The sequence below is a fragment of the Crotalus tigris genome, unplaced genomic scaffold, assembly GCF_016545835.1.
Source record: "Crotalus tigris isolate CLP2741 ecotype Arizona unplaced genomic scaffold, ASM1654583v1 scf7180000024167.7108832, whole genome shotgun sequence".
Taxonomy (NCBI): Eukaryota; Metazoa; Chordata; class Lepidosauria; order Squamata; family Viperidae; genus Crotalus; species Crotalus tigris.
Window position 1 is genome coordinate 5,423,397 of NW_024100417.1, and position 24,358 is coordinate 5,447,754.

General features: G+C 37.1%; 1 protein-coding gene across 1 annotated transcript in view; it reads left to right on the plus strand.

Moving 5' to 3' along the window:
* The first annotated feature begins 514 nt into the window (after positions 1 to 514).
* DMAP1 (DNA methyltransferase 1 associated protein 1) overlaps positions 515 to 24,358 on the plus strand; it is a 45,570-nt gene continuing 21,726 nt past the window's right edge. Inside the window, exons 1-9 of the mRNA XM_039323251.1 lie at positions 515 to 612; positions 1,508 to 1,568; positions 2,914 to 3,024; positions 4,786 to 4,877; positions 7,035 to 7,230; positions 7,690 to 7,848; positions 9,210 to 9,377; positions 13,585 to 13,770; positions 18,919 to 18,990. Coding sequence (XP_039179185.1) covers positions 2,923 to 3,024; positions 4,786 to 4,877; positions 7,035 to 7,230; positions 7,690 to 7,848; positions 9,210 to 9,377; positions 13,585 to 13,770; positions 18,919 to 18,990 — 975 coding nt within the window. The 5' untranslated portion in view covers positions 515 to 612; positions 1,508 to 1,568; positions 2,914 to 2,922. The remainder of the gene's footprint in view (positions 613 to 1,507; positions 1,569 to 2,913; positions 3,025 to 4,785; positions 4,878 to 7,034; positions 7,231 to 7,689; positions 7,849 to 9,209; positions 9,378 to 13,584; positions 13,771 to 18,918; positions 18,991 to 24,358) is intronic.

Here is a 24,358-nt window from a genome sequence, read left to right on the forward strand (position 1 = left end):
CCTTACCTAAATGGCTCTATGATTTTATGACATTTTATTTTAGAAACCAATATTGATCTGCTTGCTTCAAAGAATAAATTATTTAAGGATAAATAAATACAGGCGGCATTTTCTGCAAAGAAACGGGGAGAGAAAGTGTACTGGCATAAGGATTATACAAATATAAAATTTCTGTTATCCGACACCATTATTATTATTAACAGGTGTAAATCTAAAAACTCTTGATACTGATTATTAAGTTTGTCTCTTGTCATATAACTTGTATAAAATTGTACGTGGAGTTGATGCTAATTAAATAGCTACCTTCGAACGTCTTCGACTTTCGTTTAAATTTATTTTTTTTAAAAGAGTCCAACGTTGGTACTGATGGCTATGGTGCAAATAGGCTCCGGAACTAGCAAACCAGATTACAAATAGTATCCGAGCCTTGATTTGAGCTGCACTGCATCGTGGGATCGAAAGAAAGCTATTCAAGAAATGTGCTGAGAGAGAGAGAGAGAGAGAGAGAGAGAGAGACCGGAAGTAGCCTTGGAAGGGTTATTATAGATGTTACACAGCCGGTTTATGGCGGTGCTGGTCTGGATCTCGGACTGGTTCGAGATAAAGTTGAAGGTATAAAAGGGGAAATGTGAAGGGATGGGAGAGCGTGGGAATGGAGGATTTTATCAGGAAGTAGGAACAGCTCAAGACATAAAATTAACGGAGTTAGTAAAATGGCTCAGCGGACCTACGAACTCCTTAGTGGAGAATAGTCAGTCCAAGGCGAGAAAATAGAAATAAACTTCTCGGGTTGGAAAGTTGGGGCGAACAGAATTTAGGCAATTAGAAGGGCAATAGGTACAACATTTATTTTAGTTCTTTAGTTTCTTTTCCTTGAAATCTGAAAATGGAGTAGCATTAAATGTCTGTAGGATCAGTATCTTGTCCTTAGATTGTTAAATCAGAGTGTATGGTAAAATGTGGTTTCCTACACTGTTACTCAGTATTTACTGACAAGCTATCACAGGGCGATATGATTTTAAAGCAATGCATTATTGCTAATAAAAACAATATTATAGTCAATCACATGCCGTGCTTTTTAAACAGTTTTTAATAATTCCACTTAGATTCCCCCCCGAAGATTAGCAAGTTCATATTTTTAAAAAAATCCAAAAAAAGTCCAAAGTAATACATGAATTTGAAGAAAAGATATCACAATGAGAAAAATAAGAACGTTTAAGAATTCTATTGTGTTTTATATGCACCAGCTGTAAAACTGGCAATACTATTTTGTTTCGGTTTACTCAAAATGTCAGTTTCACCGAGTTCATTGAGCCTTTTTCTCAAAGAAATAGATATGGACTGGTGTATTATGGTTATAAGACAGTGAATACATCTAGAAACAACAACTGATGGAAATGTTCACTCATTGAACTGAAGTAATAGCTTTTGAAATATTACTGTGATCATTCGTAGAGTTGCAGTATGTTTATATGATGTCTTTACTGAATAGTTTATTCATTCTTAGGTACACTTGGTGTCAGTCTTGACAGTATAAAAAGATTCATTTGTGTGTGTAACTTCAGAAGGTAAGGTGACAAACCTCACTATCATTTTATAAATAAAAATGGAAATTAACATTTTATTTCTCGTAGAAGATGTTCAGCAAAGGAAAACTGATGATGGTGGGGAATTTTTTTTAAAAAGCTTTTGTTTTAGTCAAGAATTAAATATTAATAACCTCTTCTTTTTTGTCCTCTTCAGACATATATTTTCTTTGTTTAATATTGTTCATGGTGAACAGTTGAACTGAAAATTTGGATGCAACTTGGTCTTCTTAGTTGGCTTAATATTTATTCTTATATTAAGAATTCTTATATCCTTATATTAAATCAATATTATATTGACTTAATTTAAGAATATTTCAACTAGCCAAAAACGCCTGTCTTTTGCTTCTCATCTTTTTCCTCATAAACTCTATTAGTTATTCTTGCAGATATGAGTGTTTTGGCTACTACTACTGATAATAATAAAGTTATTGTATCACAATTATGTAGACTTGGTTATTACATTTGGTGAAGCATAGACATCACTATAAGTTGAACATTATTTACAATAGCTCTTTCGAGTCTAAAATTCTCGTTAGACTCAACACGCATATGCAGAATTTGTAACAAAAAGTCTAAATGTTGGTTTTTCACACATTTGACCATATTTATCCCTGTTTCAGGATTTGATGTTTCTTTTCATAAGGTTAAAAAAAGGGATATCTGGACTGGGTAACAATTAGGATGAGGAGGATTATTCAAAATTAGGATGCGGAGGAGTAGTTAAGACTACCTGTGGAAGAAAATTTTATATTTTGCCTGTGGTCCACATTTCTGTTCTGGTGGCCCCATTGTAGAATTCCTTCCCTGAGGTGAGGTTGGCCTCATCATTCCTGAACTTTTGAAGGTCCTTCAAGACCTGATTATGCCAGCAGGTCTGGTGACCTCAGGTGATAGGTGTCTTTAGTTCTGTTTTTACAGTTTCAATGTTTATTAAAACTATAATGATATTGCATAATGATTGTTTTCCATTTATTGTTCTATTGGATTGTTGTACGCTGCTCAGAATCATTTTATGTGAGATGGGCGGCTACATAAATTTGATTAATAAGTAACTAATGCCTGGAAGCTATTTCTTAAATGAAAGACTTTCTCAGGAGCCAAATTCCAATTTCCATGTACTGTTTTGAATGGCAAACATGTTGATGCTTAAGATACAATTGATATTTTTTAAACAGATGTTTTGGGTACCTAACAAACTGTTATTTAGTAGAGAATCTAGAGTGAAGAAAGCAGTTAATTTTGCAGAGGTGACTCTATGTGTCTGGATGTCTAGCTAAAGATTATCTGCTTTTTTAAAACCCATCTTTCCTTTTTCTAATTTTAGACAATCAAAATGACTACAGGAGCAGATGTCCGGGATATACTTGAACTGGGTGGCCCAGAATCTGAAAACATAGGAACTATTAATAAGAAAGACATCATCAATTCTGATAAGGTATAGATGGGGATGGTTAATTGAGATAAGTATTCAAGGGGATAAATTTCACTTTTGTTCTATTTCCATTGGTTTTGGTCTATTTCCATTGAGTCTTTCTTAAACACACTCGAGGCTACACATGCATGATATCCAGCGATCAATTAAGGTAGTCCTTGATTTACAACCATTCATTTAGTGACCGTTCAAAGTTACAGCAGCTCTGAAAAAAGGGACATCATAATTTTTCACACTTAATGACAATTGCAGCATCCCCATGGTCATGTGCGCAGAATTTGGGTGCTTGGCGACTGGTTCATATTTATGAAGGTTGTACTGTCCTGGAGTCATGTGATCACATTTTGTGACCTGACAAGCGAAGTCAGTGGGGAAGCCATACCCATTTAACAACTGTGGTTATTCACTTAACAAGTGTGGCAAGAAAGATCATAAAATGGGGCAAACTCACTTAATAACTATCTTGTTTAGCAACATAAATTTTCAATTCTATTGTTGTAAATCGAGGACTAGTTGTACAGAAATTATGTAGAAAATGGCCTAAGAAAGTGGATTTTTTTCTTTAAACATATAGCATTTTATTGCTCTTCAGGATCATAACGATTTTCTCTTGAAGGAATTTGCTACTTCTATCCTTGAGGGCATCTAAAAGAAAATATAAAAATGAAATACTGTATATTCCGACGTATAAGGCGACCTGGCGTATAAGACGACCCCTGTCTTCGGCGCCGAGTCTCATGCCTAGAAAGTCTTATACGCTGGAAACTACCGTTATTTCCGGCGTATAAGACGACTCGGCATATAAGACAACCCCCGACTTTGGCGCCAATTTTAACACTTGTAAAAGTCTTATACGCCGGAAAGTACAGTACATTTTTGTGTGTTTTTATAAAAATTAACAATAGTTTTAGCCTTTTAATTCTGATGCCCTCATGTATTTGTATATGTAAAGAAAATACTGTTTTTGTACTTACTCCATTGTGTTTAAGTCAGTGCAATATTACAGGTACTTAGAGCTAGAATACATCATTTGTATGGCCTCTGATTGATTTATTAGTCAGGATTAAAGATTTTATTCTGTTTTTTTCCACAAAGTCTGCATTTTTTCACATCATAATTTTAAAATTCATAGAACTGTTGTGTAGTTATATACATTTCCTAATGTCTCATTTGTATATTTATCTCCAGTTTTGTCTTTATATCTTTGTTTATCTTATCGGGCAGTAGGGGAACAAGGTTACCCAGCCCAATAAAAGGAATGAGTAAGAATATTAGAATGAGAAAGAATGTGATTGGTCTGGGGCAAAAGAGATTCGTTTGTTCATCAGTCAGTTGCATGTAGAATCTGCACTAACTCCCCGCATCCTCATGTTTTACTTTTTAAGAAATAAAAATGAAATGGGAAGTACAGACAGAGGAACTTGGAATACAAGAACACAACTTAGAACAGCGGATCCCAACTGGGGGCGTGAGATGATATTCCAGGGGCGCAAAAACTTGGGTTTTCAAAATTATAGTGTGTATGCATAATTCATTGCCATTATTTTGAACTTTTGTACCAGGTGCGAGAATATATCAGAAGGGTTCTAGGGGAGCGGGATATAGAAAAGGTTGGGAGCCACTGGCTTAGAATATTACAGGCGTAAGAAGAAAATATATGTAACATTGCCTTAAGAATTCAAAAAGGAGAATAACCCAAACGACTGTAGTAATTGAGATTAATGCTCCCACAAAGGATTTAAATAAATATTTTTTTTATTTCAGAAAAAATCCAAGAAATCATCAGAGACCCTAACATTTAAGAGACCAGAAGGAATGCACCGAGAAGTCTATGCGCTGTTGTATTCTGATAAAAAGTAAGTAAATTTGCCTGACGTAAGTATACATTCAGTCAGCTTCCCACCTTCCTATCCTAGATTTTGTGCGCCTAAGAGATTATTAGACTGCTAGGAGTCCCCCTTTTACATAAAACATTCTTTTTCTTTCTATTAACATTAAATATTACAGTTCAGCAACAACTTTTGAAGAGATTCTGTGGCTTGGTGGGGAACAGCCTGTGCCCTTCTGAACTACAAATAGAGGCTCATTTGTAACATTGGCAGAAATCTTAAAAGGCATGCATGAAATTTGAAACATATTTAATATTTTCTTTAAAATAATTTCTGAATTTATTTAATTAAACTAAGTGTGTGGCTTACTTGCCTGATGAAATTGTAATTTGGGAGGTATTTATAAAATGTAAAATCCATTTTTTCTCCCCCCAAACTAGTCATCTTAAGCTGCATATATATATTTATTAATTAGAAAAACAGCAATTGAACCAAAAAGTGAACATTACAATTATTTTTAATTTATTATAATAAAAGTAAGGCTTTGATATATATGTCTCCATAACCAACAATTCTAGACTCATTTGATGTGTCCAAGGAAATTTGGAGTTGTTCTCAGTGATAGTTTTTAGATAGATGGATGGATAGATAGATAGATAGATAGATAGATAGATAGATAGATAGATAGATAGATAGATAGATACCGTTTATATTTTGGAGGCATTTAAATTTTGTAAGCTCTTATGAAAATAATGCTGAACAACATTATATTTTAATATTGATTATATTGGCCTGATGGATAATATAATGTAATCATCCAGTACTTGATTTTAGTCAATAGCAAATTACCTTTTTAAAAAAGAACATGATTTCCAAGGATGTTAAGCTATTATAATTTTGCAAGAACTAATTTCTCAAAAACATTTGTAGATATTTCAAACATAATTTTGTCCTAACAAAGAGGATACCTCTGAAGGAAAAACATGAAGCGTACCACGCCCTACTTCAGAAGGACTGCATTGGACTTGCTTATCCTATACCAGTGATGGCGAACCTTTTAGAGACCAAGTGCACAAACTGCAACCCAAAACCCACTTAGGTGTCGTCGGGTGCTGGCTGGGCGTGGCCAATTGGGTGGGCATGGCCAATTGGGTGGGGATGGCTGCGGTGATAACGGCAGACTGGGTGGGATTAAAAAGTGCAATCAATCAATTCCAACTTTGCGAGATCTTTTTTTTCCCCGCGAAAAGTTGAAATTGATTGATTGATTGATTGATTGAACCGGGGTTTGTTTTACACACGGCGTCAGAGGCCTAAAGTGAAAAGATTTTATAAAACCCAACTGAAGGCCTAAGACTGGGGCAACGGCATGCGTGCCCACAGAGAGGGCTCTGTGTGCCACCTGTGGCACACGTGCCATAGGTTTTCCACCACGGTCCTATACTGTGAATTTGGACTCTGCTAAGCTGTTACAGAGAGTCAGTTTGATATAGTGGTTAAAAACAGCAGGCAAGAAACAGAAGGTGGAGAGTTCTAGGCTACCTTTACCTAGTTGTGTGATTTGGGCAAACTCTCTCTCTCAGCCGTAGGAAGAAGGTAGTGACAAACTCCTTCTGAAAATGCTACCAAGAAAACTGCAGGAACCTGTCCAGACACACACCAGGACTCAAAACTGACTCAAAGGCAGAAAAAGAAAAAGCCATAGCATCATAATATAAATATATAAAATAAAATGGGGAATGAATTGTTAGGGTATAATAAAAACAAATAATACAATCAGGTAACTTTTAAATTCATTCCTATAAATAGCATTGTCAGTATAGCTGGTTTTTTCACATCTTTATTCTTTTTGTTGTCTTACGTCATCTCTTATTTTCTTATTTCTTGTTTTCTTAAAACACAGATAAATGTCAATTATATGAGCAAGACTATTCAGATAAACATATTCTTCTAAGCTCTTTTGATTGGCCATTGCATAAAGTAGCACCTGCAGGACTTAATAATAAATTACTTCCAAATTAACCTAACTAAAATTTTGTACAGGTTATCTAAGATAATTTGAAGGTCTGCATTGCTGTCTTGTCTTCAAGTTGTCTTTAATTCTTCAGAAAATATGGATTGGGCAATACACTGAACCTTATGCTAACAATTGGTTTGATTTAGGCCTTGTATTTTTTTTTTCAGGGATGCACCCCCTCTTTTACCAAGTGACACAACACAGGGTTATCGTACAGTGAAGGCAAAACTTGGTTCCAAGAAAGTGAGACCTTGGAAGTGGATGCCATTCACAAACCCTGCTAGAAAGGATGGTGCTATGTTCTACCACTGGAGAAGGGCGGCAGAAGAGGGCAAGGATTACCCTTTTGCCAGATTCAACAAAGTATGGAGATTTAATAAGAGTTATATTGTATGTGTAGGATTGGTATGCTTAATAGAATTGCATAAAAATCTTTAAAAATTAGTTCCCAATATTCTTTTACTTTCTTTGTCTAGTGCTAACTCTCACATCAGTTTTTAGTGATCTACTACTGTATTTTTCATGGCTGCTATGTACATTAGTTCCTAGATATGTTCCACATCATCTTTTTGTCTTTGAATCTGAGACATTGCTTAGACAGCTTGTTCAAGTTCAGCCAAAATGATGACTGAATTTAGGAACTATAAAAATGGTGGAAAGATGTAAAAAGGGTATTCTGAGGAACTTTTGTTTTTGGAACAATTGGATTTCTATCATGATTTTTTTGTTATACGCCTCAAGATGCCCCCCGCTTGATGGAACTATTATATGCAAGAGTAAGAAGAACCTATTATGTGAATAGTCTTTTCTCTTTTTGGATAGACAGTACAAGTTCCAGTCTATTCAGAGCAAGAGTATCAAATGTACCTTCATGATGATGCCTGGACAAAAGCAGAAACAGACCACCTATTTGACTTATCACGACGTTTTGACCTCCGTTTTGTGGTCATTCATGATCGCTATGATCACCAGCAGTTCAAAGTAAGCCTCTAATCTCATTCAGTCATTCTAACATGTAAGTTCTGCTTGTAAAAAGATGAAACAGGATGAGTTTGCTAGCTCCACTTCTTTCATCTTACTGTTTTCATTGTCATTTATCTGGGATAACTGTATGCCCAGGAGAGTTTTAGTTTTACAAAAACACTATAGAAGTTGTCGATGTGAAATCATCTCCAGATATAATGACAAGAAAAATATGAAGTTAATGCATGTATCAGTACAGCTCCTCCTTATGAGTAGAGTTTATAGGTAAGGATGTCATGAAAAGGGTCTGTTGACTAATACCTTTTATATAAATGCTGTTTTAGTGCAATGTGCCAAGTAACTTAAAAGTTTTTAGAATCCATTAGTTGCCCAATGGTCATTCTATGGAAGAGTAAATACTGAACATCAAATGAAACTTATTCACATTCTCCTGTTAATGATTTTTAGCAACCCAAATTATGCACAACTATAATCCAAATTTTAACTTTAACTCTGGAATTAACACTGTGTAAGGGTTCATATGAGATTTGAATGCTTTTTGTTTCTTTGTTTGCAGACAAAAATAAAAAGCAACAATTGTAAAATACGAAACTGTGATGTTAGCATGTCTTGCAAACCCAGCTTTTTACTTAAAGACCTGCAGAAAAGATGTTGACTAACTTACACAAACATCTTAGGGCATTTCACAGTTGGGCCCATCTTAATTGAATGGTCCTGGAGAATATTGGATAATATGATGCATCAACAAGAGTTGCATAGATTAGATAATTTTGGAGAATGGTTGTTTAATGAAATATAGAAGCCTCGGCAGATTCGTATTCTTGTTTCCAATTCCTTGAATTGTCCATGTTGTAGTTTTTCAATGTTTTTCTTAATGGAAGATACATATATCTAAGAACAAATGCTAAATAATAAATATGTTTGTAAAGGTACATTTTTAATAACATTAAATATTGGAAAGAATATGTACTGCCTCTTTTTTTCACCATTAAATTAATGATAGTGTGACAACATACTGTAAATGCCGGCGTACAAGGCGACCCGGCGTATAAGACGACCCCCGTCTTTATAGCCGGGCCGCATTCCTCGAAACGTCGTCTTATACGCCGGAAACTACCAGTATTTCCGGCGTATAAGATGATTCGGCGTATAAGACGACCCCCGTCTTTGGCGCCGATTTCAGCGCTCGCGGAAGTCGCCTTATACGCCGGCATTTACGGTATGTAACTTTATACTACCAACCAACCAGTAAATCTTATTCTGGTAATGTATTGGTGCTAGTTGTAGTAATTTCCCATATATATGTTTATCCCTAATCTCTTAATCATTTCTATTTTTAATCCTGGTTCTTAACTAAGAAACGGTCAGTAGAAGACCTAAAGGAGCGCTATTATCATATCTGTGCAAAGTTAGCCAATATTCGTACAGCTCCAGGTACAGACCTGAAAATCCCCGTCTTTGATGCTGGCCATGAGAGGCGCCGGAAGGAACAATTAGAAAGGCTGTACAACCGAACGCCAGAACAGGTAATGAATTTGTGCCAGAGTAGTAGCAGTGGCCAATGGTTGTTGGTTTTATTATCCTTTGAAATCATTAACATGATTCCTCTTGATAGTAATTAGTAACATTATATGATATTCTTGCCATTAGATCAGTTATGTGGATATGAACATACTACCATGTTTCCCTGAAAGTAAGACCCAGCCCGATTGTAAGCCCTAGCTTAATTTTCGGGGGTGGGCCTAATATAAACCCTACCCTAAAACTAAGCAAAACTAAGCAAGGAGCAAGGTCCACCCCTAAAAATCAAGCTGGGGGGGTGAAGCTGCCCCACACATCCCACACCAACCGGTAGGACCACCACAGCCAGGCCTCCCACACCCTGACACTTGTTGCGCTGTTGCTTGACTTCTATGACTGCTTGCCACTTGTGGCCGGACGCCATGTGGCTCATTGCACCGTTGCCGCTGCTCGTGGCGTAATGCCACATGGTGCTTCAGGCCACTTCTGCTTTTAGCGGCAAGAAGCTGCACAGCACTTCAGGCTGCTTCTGCTGCTCGCACGCTTTGGGCTGCTTCTGCTGCTTGTGTAGCGCTTCAGGCTACTTCTGCTCATGGCAGGAGGCCATGTGGCACTTCGGGCTATTTCCTCCGAAAATAAGACCTGGTGCCTCTTTTGGAGGAAAAAAAAAAATAATACCAGATCTTATTTTCAGGGAAACACAGTATGTTGAAACATGCTACTCAGTTTTTGTTTGAGGAGGCCTGAAGTAGGTTGTTTAATAGTGTGCTAATGATACTTACAAGAGTCTACTTCTTAATTTGGATAATTTTCTCATTAAAAATGAAAATGTGCACAATTATGCAGTTATTAAGCATTGCCACCTTACTTTATTTTGGAAATAGATTTTTGTTAAGAGATTTAGGCATGAGGTTTCTGGCAACAGTTCATTGATCTGGAATAATGACATCAAATGTGCATCTATTATGATCAATAATATAGACGAGAGAACTTGGGGAAGGTGATGGGTCATTGAACCATGGCATATAGTGCTGCATGATTTGCAATTTGAAAGGCTTCCTAGACCTTTAAATGTTCTATAGAAAAGAATCCAAAATCTAAAGCATCCTAAGTCATCTTAATGGATGCTATCCATTAAATTCTACTCCTAAATCTGACTGATTTGGTCCATGAAATTCCTCATAGCATTTCAGGTGATCCTGGTAAACATCCTTTCCTAAAAAGAAATTCGTTGTTCTACAAAGACTTCTGGGAGGCATTCAGCTACTAAAATAGGGAACCCAAATTGTCATTGTGAGCTTAATCATTTCAGGTCTTTCTGCCTTTGGGGTTTTGGTATCTCTTTTGTCATTTCATCTCCCTGGACGTCTCAGAAAATCAAGAAGCAGTAGCAAACTTATAAACAGGGACCAGTCCAGTTCAATCCAATCTAAAGCCCCAGGTATCTTATTATTTCAATTGGCAACCAACGTTGAACTGCATACGGCACTTCTAAGAGTTCTCTGAAAACCTGTGGAATCCATTAGGTATCTGGGATAGTATCTAATGAGTCCTTCCCCTCTGTAGAGGAGAGGTTATGATACCAAATTCCACAGCAGTCAGAAAGCCATCTGCCCATAAAGGATTAAACTTCAACACTCTCCAGTTTCAGATCATGTTGCATCCATGCTGAGACAAAAACCAAATTTAATGACCTTTAATGATGGCCATGGTAGGCCATGTTAGAAGGGCAAATGGCAGCAAAATAGTCTCACCTGAAGGGTCTGCAATGACAAGAATTAAGTATAAGGTGGAGGACCATTCCCATCATTTTCTGGAGAGCCCCATGACAGGAAGAACAGTCACAAGCAGGTTAATCTCTCACTGGATTGCCTTACCCCTTACCTGCTCTGGAAATTGTTACTTAATTTTGCTAACAATCCTGATTGGAAAAAGTATCTAGGAATCTGTATGCAAATAAAAGAGATATATCAAGGAGTGAAATTAAAACAAACCCTATAGAGCAGCGGTTCTCAACCTATGGGTCGCGACCCCATTTGGGGTCGATCGACCATTTCATGGGGGTCGCCAAGCAAGGCTGTCCGCCATTTTTTCCCCCTTTTCCAGCGAGTGCCTTATCTCCCTTGGGCTGGGCCAGCTGGTGGCCCAGCCGGTGGTCGGCCTGCTCCGTCTCTGCCGCTTGCCAGCTATGCCTCGGCTGGCGCAGGGGGCGGCACCACGCATGCGCGGCGCTCTCAAGCAGGGAAAGTCCTCGACTTGCGACTGGTTGGGTAGTCCTTGACTTATGACCGGTTTAGTCCTTGACTTACGACCGGTTGGGGGTCGCAGCATTAAAAAGGTTGAGAACCATTGCTATAGAGGTTAGTATACAAGAAAGAAATCGAGGATAAAGAAGTCGTAAATTCTCTGAAAATGTATGTTAAAGTATGGGCACGGTTTCCTTTTTGTAGTGGGTGTGTGTCTTGTTTAATATATATGTGAGGAATGCCTGACACTTGGGAGAGTGCTGTTATTATTTAACTATATAAAAAGAAACAAAGAAAGAATACAAAAGCTACCTGGGGATGAGTGTGCTTGAGAAAATATTGGGCAGGATTCTGATAAAAAAGATAGATGAGACAACATGACAAAATTTGGCAAGTCTTTTGTCCTGGCAGGTCACTGAGAATTGAATTTTGGAAAGTTTTGTATTATTGTGGCATAGAAAGTTGAATCACCAATGCGATAACGGCAACATATGGTGGAAATCATGTGTTAGAATAAATAGAATACTTATCAAATTATTATTTGGCAGAGTAAGACAAAATGTATGTTGTCTCCTTGGTGTTCAGTATACTTATAGAAAAAGTATAAGGAATTTTTTTAATGATGATAGAGGTATGTTGCTAAGAGTTTTCTCTCTCTCTCTCTTTCTCTCTCTGTAAATACTTTTCTATGTACAGAATGCCATGTTGTTGACTAGCAACTTGAATGATTTGCGGTAAATGTTTAATAGATTTTATGATGCAACAAGGAGGATGGATCTGAAAATGCAGGAAAGATTAAGATACTTTACATACTACAGCAAGGACATGAGTTGTGGATCCTGATAGAATGTTTACTGAAAATTAAAAAAAATGGATTAAGAAATTTTAACATGTGCAAAATGCTTGTAGAAAGGTAATAGGTAGTACAGGATCTATGGTGAAGAATGAATGCATGAATCGTTAAAAAAAAGCAAAAAAAAATGTATATAATAAACATGCTTCTGCCCATGTGGATGTATTGAGTTGGGTATATCATAAGAAACTTAAAAATAAGTTAAATGCAATTGTTTCCTCATATGGAGGGAAAGAATGTAAAGCAAAATTCTTTATGTGTACAGTAATTTTCTATATTCTAGGCAGTTTACAATATAAAATCATAAAGCAAATAGGAAGAGTGAGTGGATTGAAAGGAAGAACAAGACTGAGAAGGCATAGAAAGTATAAATGGCAGTACATGGAACAGTATATGGATATAGTAGATGTGGAAGCAAATATGGTTTTTAGGAGCATGCAAGCTTATAATGAATGTTGCTGTGTCTACTAAATTAGACTATATTTCTTTTCTTAACTGAGGCTTTTAATTTATTTGGCTTATTTGTTGTTTCATTTACATGTTTTATATAACATTGCTCACCCAAAGGGAAATAATATACATAAACCTGTAATTATGTATGGAAAAGAACATGTTATGTGATCTTTGCAGCATTACTTTCAAGGGGCATGCAGAGCATTTGAAAGCAGTACTTCGCAATGCACTGGAGTACATAGAAAACACCACTTTTTGAATTGTTGATGTACTTGCAGTTTTTGCCAGGTTTCTGTGGCAGCTTTGAGAACTGCTCTTGGCTATCTCTGTGTGTATATGATTAGAAATGCATGTTGCTTCTGCTTGCTACTTTATTCCTGGGTATTGCAAATCATCTTTTTCAAATAGTTTGCCCACAGAGTCATTTTTTTATTGAGGCAGCATATATCTAGATAGATGATTAATTGATTGATTGATTGATTGATTGACTGACTGACTGACTGACTGACTGAAAGATAGGCAAGCAGACAGACACATAATCCCTGGAAAATCATAGGACAGGGGCTCCTAATCTTAGATATAAAATTGTTGCCATTAGGTGGCTCTCCAGTATTGCTTTACTCTTCATTACCTGCTGCATTACCTCTTTTTCATTTGTAGGTGGCAGAAGAAGAATATCTAATCCAGGAGCTGCGGAAAATTGAAGCTAGGAAGAAAGAGAGGGAGAAGCGGACACAAGATTTGCAAAAACTCATTACAGCTGCTGACACAACCACTGAACAAAGACGTGCAGAACGCAAGGCACCTAAGAAAAAGCTGCCACAGAAAAAAGAGACCGAGAAACCTGTAAACATCTTATACTTCCCTTGCTCATTTTCTTACGGTGCTATCTTACTGTTTCAGTGCCAGGAATGGTTGGTTTTCTGTATAAGTTTTGCTTGGGCGATTTGTTTTGTTTCTTTTCAGACCTTAATATCTCTTGAAGCAGTCAAACAGGAAGCTGCAGTATGGCCACAGTTAAGATGGAAGGAAAAAAACTGAAATTTCTAGGCTGGAAAGGAGATAAAGTAGGCTTAGGACAAACCCTCTCAAGGGGCATTGTGAATACACAGTCAGGAAGTAGCTCTCCACTGTGTCATTCTGCACAACAAACATGGACAGTGAAAAATGCCAATTTTAAGCTGTAAGTGTGAACACTGAAGATGAGAGGCAGACATTGGATGGAGCAGTCTACTTACAATTGCGTTTGATCATTGATTTAAGTTACTTCCTTTCCTGTTTTCAAAAATTAATATACAGATGCTTGTTTAACACTGGAATATATTTTCTTTTAAAGTAAACACACATAAAATATTTTATATAAACACACACATTTCTTTTTTAAAAAAGTTAATATTGAAATATAGGCAAGGCACCAACTCATACAAATAAATAGTGGGTTATGCGGAGAGAAAAGAACATTATAGTAATTCAAATAAACTAAACATAACAAAAAATGGAAAAAAAGCTAATTTAACACAAGGAAAGAAAAAGAAGTTCCATTTAATACAACGTAATATTAATATAAAATTAATTACATCCTTAAATCTAGACCACAGATAATGTACTTTTAAAGATGATTTCCCTTAAAATGTGCACCACAAGAGTAAGAAGTCCAGAAGATAATTGTTCTGATCAACTCAAGAGGACCAGAACAATTCATATTGGAATGTATAAAATCTGAACTGCTAAAGCATCTAACTTGTTGCCAGGTAGAAAACTTATTGTTAGATGGTTGATAATAAAAACATTATCTCCTCTTAGTGCTGACAGTGAGTTTCTAAGATTCGGGATAAGTGAGAGGGTTAAAGAACAATTGAAGCAATCCTCTCTGTAGGCTACCAAGCCTGTTTTTCTCCCCACCCCATCCCAGTTGCAGAAGGATGTTTTCCTGAAGGTTGCAGATGGTAGATGAGACTGGATAATTTAGGGAGCAACTTTGACCTTGAGTGCCTGTCTAACACTTTTTACCTATCATTCTTGAATATCTTACTTATAATCTTAAGACTGTGGTTAGCTTTTTTTTTTAAAGTGTGGAATGGCAACGTGCCATATAATTTGAAGAAGATTTTGCCTTTCGGTGATTAAGATGGGACCTCAGAACAAATTTCATATGAAAATGCATTATTTTGTGTGAGCAAGACTGGCTTTGTATCTGTAAATCCACCAAGTAGACTTAAGATTTAAGACCTCGAAAATTTGAAATCAGTGGCTTGCGTTTCTCTTAGCTTCTTAGTCCTCAATCCCTGACTAGGCAGATTCTTCTATTCTAGTACATGTAGAATTAAGTAGCCATTCAACTTGCTTTAGGTATATCTGGGTACTTCCCTCAGTATTGCCTGGGGCCCTTATGCCTGCATGGAAGTAAACACTTCAGGATTCCTAAAGGCAGTTTATGTTGTTGCAAAAGTGCTGTTTCAACCATGACAGAGTCCATTAGGAGTCAATTATCAATTGTAGCAGGAAACTGCTTTTTTTTTTTTAAATGCATTTTAACTAACAATTTGAATTGAGGGTTGTATCAGCATCATCTCAACAAAGGGACGTCATTAACCAAAGAGTCAATTGAGGTTGAAGCTTTTATAGCTCATGCTTGCATGTGAAGTATAGCAACTTATTTAATTGCTCTGATATGATAAAAGCAGGTTTTACAGTGGGGAGGGAGTCAACTTGCCCTATATTTTCATTACGGATTCAGTGGAAAATTGTTGAGGGGAGTTAGTAAGAATTAGCCTAAAACTATTCCGAGATTATCCCGAACCCAATAAATCGGGGCTTTTAAAAAAGAAGTTTAGATGCCTCCACAGTGTTTAGTGTACAGGATCTAGCATACACGCCAGGTGATTTGATATTTCCTGTTATTTTAATAAAACATTATTTTGGTTTTGACTGCAAATTGTCCTGGGTGTGAAATTTAATTAATTAATACCAACATATTTTGGCCTGCCGATATGGGTTCAGGTATTTAAAGGGATTAGTTTAGCTACTCTTCAGTATTCAGCAAGGACAGAATAACTGGTTTGCTGTTATTGAGGCAGGTTTTCTGCATAGAAAATGAGTTTTTTTCTTTACTTGCTGCTTGAGTAAATTGAATTTGATGTCTTTAGTACCATAGGTTTTGTCCAGATACAAGTAAGAACGCCTGAGCGTGATACCAGGAAATTCTCTTGTATGTTTCATTCCCTTGACTACTGGATTTGTCTTCAGTGGATACTTGATTGTAGAGAATATATGAACCAATTCATGCATAGTTCACACACCTTCTAAGACTGTTGTTGAGGAGGAGTAAAAAAATGATCAAGAGCTGATAGTATTTCTTTTGAAGAAACATATATAAAGTTTCTACATCATCCCCATTTTCTAGTGAGTTGTGAGGGTTTGTGGAGGCGGGGATTGTATTTCTTTTTCCAATAAGCAAGTCTGATATTTGATAGCTTTTCTATCCTTAATACCTTTGAGCAGTCTCTAAGTAAAAAAAATTGGATCACTCAGCTGTGAAGAAAGTGGATAAGATCCATCAGCCCATTGAATCAGCACCATATTTTTCTTTCTGATTCCATTCAGATGTAATAGGGTTTTTCCAAGGAATCATAGTTTGTTAAAATGTGAATGAACAATTGTGCACTCTTATCTTGTGCACTTTTTGCAGTAGAAGTTCTGCAGTTTCTTTTCTGTTACTTATGAAATTCAAAATAAAGGTTTATATTTTGGCTATAGATTTAGTTTCCAGTTCTAGTTTCTAGTTCTGATCAATAGAAGATAGTTAAATGGCATAGTTTCCACATGGAGAAATTGAAACTGTAGCTAAAGTATCCTGGACCTGGCATAAGCTGAAGAAAAAGGATTGCAAAGACAAGCGTATTTACTGTCATTATTAATATTTGGATCCTGGTTTGTTGGAATGCTCATGTCAGAGTAGAATCATTGTAACATTAAAGATGGTAAATATATAATCCAGATGGTTAGCAAATGAATCATATTTGATATACACGAATGCCTGGATTTCTATAATGAAAATTCCATGCCTATTTTAGTAGATGTAGAATTTGCTTGCAAAAAAGGAACAGAATAAAAAGAATCTGTGAGAGTGCCTCTTCTTTTGAGGGGTTTTGTGTATGTGTGTGTATGTGTGTTAGGGATTCACCCCCACCCACATACATTTTTAAAATTATAGTTTAATTATGTAAGAATTCACATTAGCCTCTACGAAAGAGACCTAAAACAAGATGGATCGATGACATCAGCAAGTATTGTGGGCCGAGTTGGCAAAAGAAAACTCAGGCCCGTATAGCTGGAAACAGGCAGAAGAGGCCTTCATCCTGCAGTGGATAGACAATGGATAAAATGAGGAGGAGGAGGAGGAGGAAGATATGTAAGAATTTATGACATTGAAACATTTGTGAGTCTGCAGTGTTTAAACAGCAGATAAATTATAATTATAAATTATATTACGGGGAATATGTAGCTAGAAGGGGAAGAATGATGAGTTGGGTACATTTGCTGCAGTATAAAGCAGATTGGAGGCTGGAAAATTCACGCTTTCCTGTATAGCAGATTTTCTGCATATTTTTCTTATTTTACACAGTCATGCACATCACACCTTTGGGTTATTATTTGCTTGGGAAACTATGAAAAGTCAGAATCATAGGAGTGAGGTAAAAAGTTTTATAATAGGTGTCATTCCATGAAGGTTGATATGGGATTTGACAATGAGCCATCTAGTTATGAACTGAAGTAAAAAGATAAGATGTCCAAATCAAAACATTTTAAAATGGGCTAAAGCAAATAATGTGTTTAATTCCCTAAATAAATCATATTTGAAGATCTTTGGGCCCAGATATGACTTTTAAAGGCCTGGTTAATGAAAGATCTGGTGGATTTTAGCTTATAGGAATAGTGCTGCCTTTAGTGTAAAAAAACCCCAAAACCTTAAGGGTGGATTCAGATGCTTTGCCTTATATCTGATAAATGTTGGCTAGTTTTGAGTAATTAAAGGCCATAAACATCCCACACAAGTAAAATATTTTTTTAAAAAATATATCCTATTCTATGAAAGTATCTGTAATAGTCATTCTAAAAGTAGTTTTCTGATTTCACTTCAGTAAAAAAGTAATTTCTTCTGTTAATTTTTAAGCACGCTACATGTTTGTTTTGTTACATGATTCTAATTCTAAGAAAGTATATCATACTTTCCAATTCTATTTTCTCACTACTGATACAGTCCACAAAGTGTTAAACTCATAATGTCACAAGAAAGCTAGCCAGCTCCATAGGGCTTAATTTTAGTCCATGTGAGAGAATTCTACAATGAAATGTACCTGCTTTATCTAGTTGAAAAGTCAATTCTAGATAAATTTATGTGGAAATAAGCTCTAGTATACCTAAGTATGATACTTTATCCAAGTCCAAGAGTTCACATCTTTTCAGCTTTTGTTATAGAATATTTCTGTGGAGAGGCTCATATTTGTTTTTATGCACTATTCTCACTTTCAGTTTCAAAGTTTATTAACTATTTAAGGAATGAATGTCTAACACTGTTATCTAATTTAGAAGCAAATGTAATGTAGATATATAGTTGGAACTATATAGATGCCATGTATCACTGTGAATGCACTGACTATAATCAGATTTCATCGTTATATCACCTTGCTCACTTGCTGTGAATAATTTTAAACAGGTATATGCATAGATACTATATACTAGATACTGTAGATTGCTGTTATCTTAATGTATTAAAGCCATATTGTTACAATTTCAGTTAGATTTAAAATAGCAGACAGGCTTAGAAGCAGTATGGTAAATGAATAGTTCTCCTCATTTCCTATCCATCAACTCCTTCCAAAGGTTTTCATTTGAATTCAAATTTATCTCTGACAAGTGTTTTTCTAGCAAGAAACTCTGCTTAAGGTTTTGCCTTACCTTCACACTTCATCTTGAATTGTCCTTCTGTTTTAGGCTGTTCCTGAAACTGCTGGCATCAAGTTTCCAGATTTCAAGTCTGCAGGTGTTACGCTGAGGAGTCAAAGGGTAGGTTAATGTGCTAGTCTTTGGGATCTAAAGGGATACCTGCTTCCTCTCTTTCATTTCTTCTTCCTTTCCTGTTAATGATCTAATGAAGCATGAATTGCAATACTGTAGTAAAAGAGTTTCAGCTAATTTCTGGAGTATAGACTGTAGCTTTTTTATCTTTGAACCTGTCTGTTTCCTCTTAAGTAGGGGTGGATAACTTGGGGGGGGGGGTGTCAAGAGATTTACTTCAGTTTTTAAAATTATTTTTTCTCTTGGAGGGTCACTTCATGACATATGCTAGGGTAAAAGATTTAATGCTTTTGAGGGACCTCTTAAGTGGTGAAATGGATGTATTAAATCTTACAGAGCTTTAACTAAAAAATTTTGTGCTTCGCCTCCCATTTTCAGGCTGTGGCACTGTAGAAAATCAGTAGTATAGTAGTCCTCGACAAGTGTAATGAAGCCTGCCCGTTACAGGTAGTCCTTGATTTACAACAGTTCATTTAGTTCAAAGTTACAACGGCACTGAAAAATGTGACTCAGGATCGTTTTTCACAGATCTTTGCAGCATCCTTATGGTCATGTGATCAAAATTCAAATCCTTGGCAACTGGTTCATATTTATGACCATTGCAGTGCCCAAAGTCATGCAATCTCTTTTTGTGACCTCCTGACCAAGTTAATGAGGAAGCCAGATTCACTTAACATCCGGGTTAGTAACTTATCAACTGATTCACTTAACAACTGTGGCAAGAAAGGTCATAAAAAGGGGCAAAACTCACTTAGCAAATGTCTCACTAACAACAGAAATTTTTGGCTCAGTTGTCATAAATCGAGGACTGCCTGTACAGTCACAGGTTGCACAGCTGTCAACACAGAAGCACCCATGTGAACTTGGATTCAGTTAATGAACCCCCACCCCTTTCTCTCCAATGTAGTATTAAGTGCCTCAGAGGCCCCAGGGAAACCCCTGGGAGACCTAGCACAGGCCCTGGCCTGGGCCTCTCAAGGTCTACCCCGCTCCCTGAGACACTCCATGTTCTGCTTCCCACCCTTTGGGATCCCAAGTGGGTTCAAAATGCTCCCCATCTCATACCGATCACTCGCTTACCTTTTACTGTAGATCTGTAAGTTCTGCAGATCACATTAGGGAAGAAGAAACTGCTCGATCCCTAGGCCACGTGGTCTGGTTCCGGAAGCGGGCACCATTTTCGAAGTGGCATACCACCCCCCCCCCCCAACTTCAAAGTGGATTAGTCAAGAATTTTTGTGGGCTATCTTTCAAAAGCTTTAAGGGTGATTTTGTATGGTCTGTTTTCAAATACAAAGTTGGGAAAATATATGGAAAGTTATATTTAAGACGAGATTAATCAGAGTAATTCTGTATCATGTTGGAATGCTATTTGTGTATGGCCAAATTTTGTGCTGTTGCAGAAGGTAAGAGGCTCTGGTTCAGTTTTGGAGTCAGACTCATCAAGTTCACATCAAACAAATCATGGGTTGTTATGAATGATTTGATTTATCAATGATCTTTTATTTTTTTTATATTTTTTTATTTCAGTCAGATAGCTAAAATACAAACTCCAAAAGAAAAGAAAAAGCAAATTTTACAAAAACAAAACACAATTAGAAAAAACATTTAAAGAAAAAACAAAAGAAAGAAATTGTGCATTAAAAATTAATTTAAAATGTGTGAGCTAAGAAGGATCAGCCAAATATATCTGGGCATTGAACAAGAGATAGCAAGTGGCATTGCATGGGTCACAACATCATGAACTGACTACCATGGTTCACATATGCGGCTTAATTTAGGTGTCATGGGTTCTGTCTGATGCCTGCGCCTCTCATGATCGGTAAATAATGATTTTGATTAGTCCAATTAAATTTAAGTATATGGCAATCTTAGGACATTTACAAATAAGGTCCTCCTTCTGAACTGAAATTGAAACTAACATTTTGTTATCCTCATTTGGCTAAAATTTTCTGATAAACAGTCAACTTTGGGCCAGCAGACCTACTTAGAATTTTGAAACGTTATTGTTGGTTTTCTAACAGAAGAGCTTCTATGAAGTGAGGAAAAGTCCACATATCTTAAAGTTGCCAGTGTTGACAAACATTGCTCTAAGGCAGTGGTGGCCAACCTATGGCACGGGTGCCAGAGGCGACACTCAGAGCCCTCTCTGTGGGCACACATGCTGTTGCCCCAGCCTTGCCTCCATCCATGACCCCCTCCTCACCAACAGCCTCCCTGAAGGAGAGTCACCCCTGAGCGTGGCCCATGTGGAGCAACGCAGCCAAGGACATGGCAGCCAGGCAGCGTAGACAAGACTCTGTCCTCATGCCCCAATGCGCACGGTTGATGCTGCAGGGTATGGGCAGAGGGCATGATCGCCATGGTGCTGCTGGGCTGCCTGGGCGATCTGCGGCGGGCTGGAGGCAGTGAGTGACCCTGCGGGCAGGCAGGGTGGGGTGGAGTGGGGGCAGGGCAGGGAATGGGGCAGGGGCAGGGCAGGGGGTGGAGCAGGGGCGGGGCCAGTTTTTGGGCACTCAGTCTCTAAAAGGTTCACCATTACTGCTCTAAGGCTTTCTCAAACTGGTTTCCTGAACCAGTTTTAGACCAGGGGTGTCAAACTGCTAGCCCGCAGGCCGGATGCATCATGCCCACCCCATTGCCGGCAATGGGTAAAAAGTCACAATACATCACGACACGTCACGTGATGTTGCGAGTTTGACACCCCTGTTTTAGACTGTTTCTGTCATGACCAACCAGTTTATCCACCATACCTGGATAATTCAGCATGCAGGCTTATTGGATTCCCATTTCTGCTAACATGTTACCTATGTCAGCCACTTTCTATTTCTGTTCCTTATTGGCAAAATTTGGAAATAATGTAGAGTGGGACACATGCAAAGGTAGATAGTTATGGAAGCTCTGGGGAACAATTGGGGGGATTTGTTAATTGCCTGGATTAAATCCTCTTTAAGTTCATAGTCCGTCTTTCCATTTAATGCAGTAGAGAAATCAACATGAGGTGTATTTTTTTTTAAGAAGAAGGAACATTTTTTAAAAATGCTTAGGCTTCCTGCCCCTCCATCGTGCTTTTTACTCCTTAGGTTGGTGATGATCATAGAAATTAATGGGTGTATTTACTATAAAGTACAGCTTATTTTGGCTGTTCTTTGTGAGTAAAAAAACTCGGTGCACTCTAACAGAACACTCCCCTAGTAAGATTGGCACAGATATTGAAATATTTCTTATGTGCAGAGCATAATTCAGGTTTGGTGAAACTGCACCTATTGAGGACCTTCTGTTTTTGAGAAATGCATGATAATCTACTTGTGATCACTTCCAGGGTGACAGTGATATTATAATGCAGACATTTTATTTGTGGTGGAATTGTGCTGCCTAGAGAAGTTTGAAGAGACAGGAGTACTTTTAGCTACAGCCAATTTCTAATTAAAATTTAACTGCTACCTTTGATTGTTAAAGGACAAAGTTTGGTTGCTATTCCTGTGTAGAATACTTACATTTTTCCCTTTAGGCACTTTGGTTTTTATTTCTCTTTGCGATAGTAAGATATAGCGGCCATCTTGTAAAATGTTTTGTATAACATCCAGATGCTTGCGTGCCGACTTGGGTCACTTATTTAAAATCTTTGAACAGCCTTAGACGCTTTTTAAATGGTGTTCCTTTGATTCTTATTACCGTACTATCAGTTCAAACTAGAATGAAAACATGCAATTGCTTCATGTTAAAAAGTTCATAAATTTAGTTTTATTAAGACATGATTTCCCCTGGGTAAATATATATTATCAAGCAATTCTCAGTCACCCGTCTGAAGAGACTATAAGGGAAAAAGCATGTTTGAGGGTTCTGGTTCAATGTTGTATCATTGGATCTCTTGCATGACATGCGTCAAGAGGGCTGGACTCTAACCTGCTAAGTCTTTGATAACGAGGGAAAAACAGTAGGATGAAAGAAAGTTCTTAGCAATTTCAGATCCACAGAGCTCACTGGGGAATGCTGTGGTACAATTGTTTAGTTCACAGCTGGACACTTTCCACCAAGAAAGGCTTCCAGCTGGTAGTTTTACTTGTTACCTGCTAACTAGGATCTTGTAGACAAATTGGTGGTCAGACCAATTAAAAAGAAATGGGGGGAGAGGGAGCTTTCATTCCCATTGATTCACACATCCAGCCTTACTGGCTTTTAAATATTTACTAGCCAACCGAGCACTTTTTTAGCATTGATTAATGAGGTACAATCCACTGTGGTGCTTGCTTTCTCTGAGCACAGGGAAGGAGGGTGTGGGCTAGGACTATTCAAGATAAAAGTGTATTTTTGTCTGTGCTGGGCACAAGGGAAGGGGGTCACTTGAATATGTGTATGCATTAAATGTACATTCTCAATATTTGACTTGTCCCTCTATGAAATGGCTGGATGTGATGCCTGTTTGCTCTTCTGCAGAGGCTCTTTGTCAAGTGCCTTCTCTCTGACATTAATGCAAAGCCAGACCTCATCAGCTGCTAACAGGAGAAACATCTGTCTTTCTTCGCTTGATCAATACTGTCCCTTCGGAAGCTGAGCCTTCAGAGCAGTTACATAAAATACCAGTAATATTTACTTGGATTTGATAAATTTAATTACTTGGAACAATTAATAATTTATCTCGTAGTATTGATGGTCCTGCAAGGCATTTTGGTGAGATAAGCTAATGGTAATCGGCACCTTTTTATTAGCTGGAAATTGTGCATTGTTATAGGGGAAAATGTCTGATGGATAGAAAGATGAAGTGTTTTAGTTGTTTTTTCTGTCGTGTTTGTGTAGTAACTGTACTGAGAGCCAGAGTCCACTACATAAATGAAGCTAGGGACACAGAGCATGGGGCTAGATGGGGAGGTAGGCATAAATGGAATGTCATCTCAGTTTTACTCACAAGTAGTAAGCACTGATGCAATCCAATAAAAGTGGTTGGTTTGCAGTTCATCAGCAATAATGCAGTGGCCCTCCAGGCTTTTGGTAAAGGTGACCAATTATGAATTTTTATGTGGTAGAGGGACATGCATGGAAAAGATGATGTCAAATGTTATTGTATTGGCAAGCTTTAATTTCTTTATGGGTACAATTTAATACGTTCGTATATTCATATCTTTTAAATATTAAAGCCAATTATAAATAATTATAATTATTTTAAAAAAGCTACTTTCTGATAGATTAGATTATAACCCGTGAATACTTTTAGTATTATTATAATTATTTTTAATTACTATAAATTTTATCCACCTATATGCCTTTGAGCACAGAATTGTTATTTATCTTAAAAAATAAATTGAATTCATTTTAACCTTACAATAACATAGGTAAGCTTTATAAAATGAAGGCAATG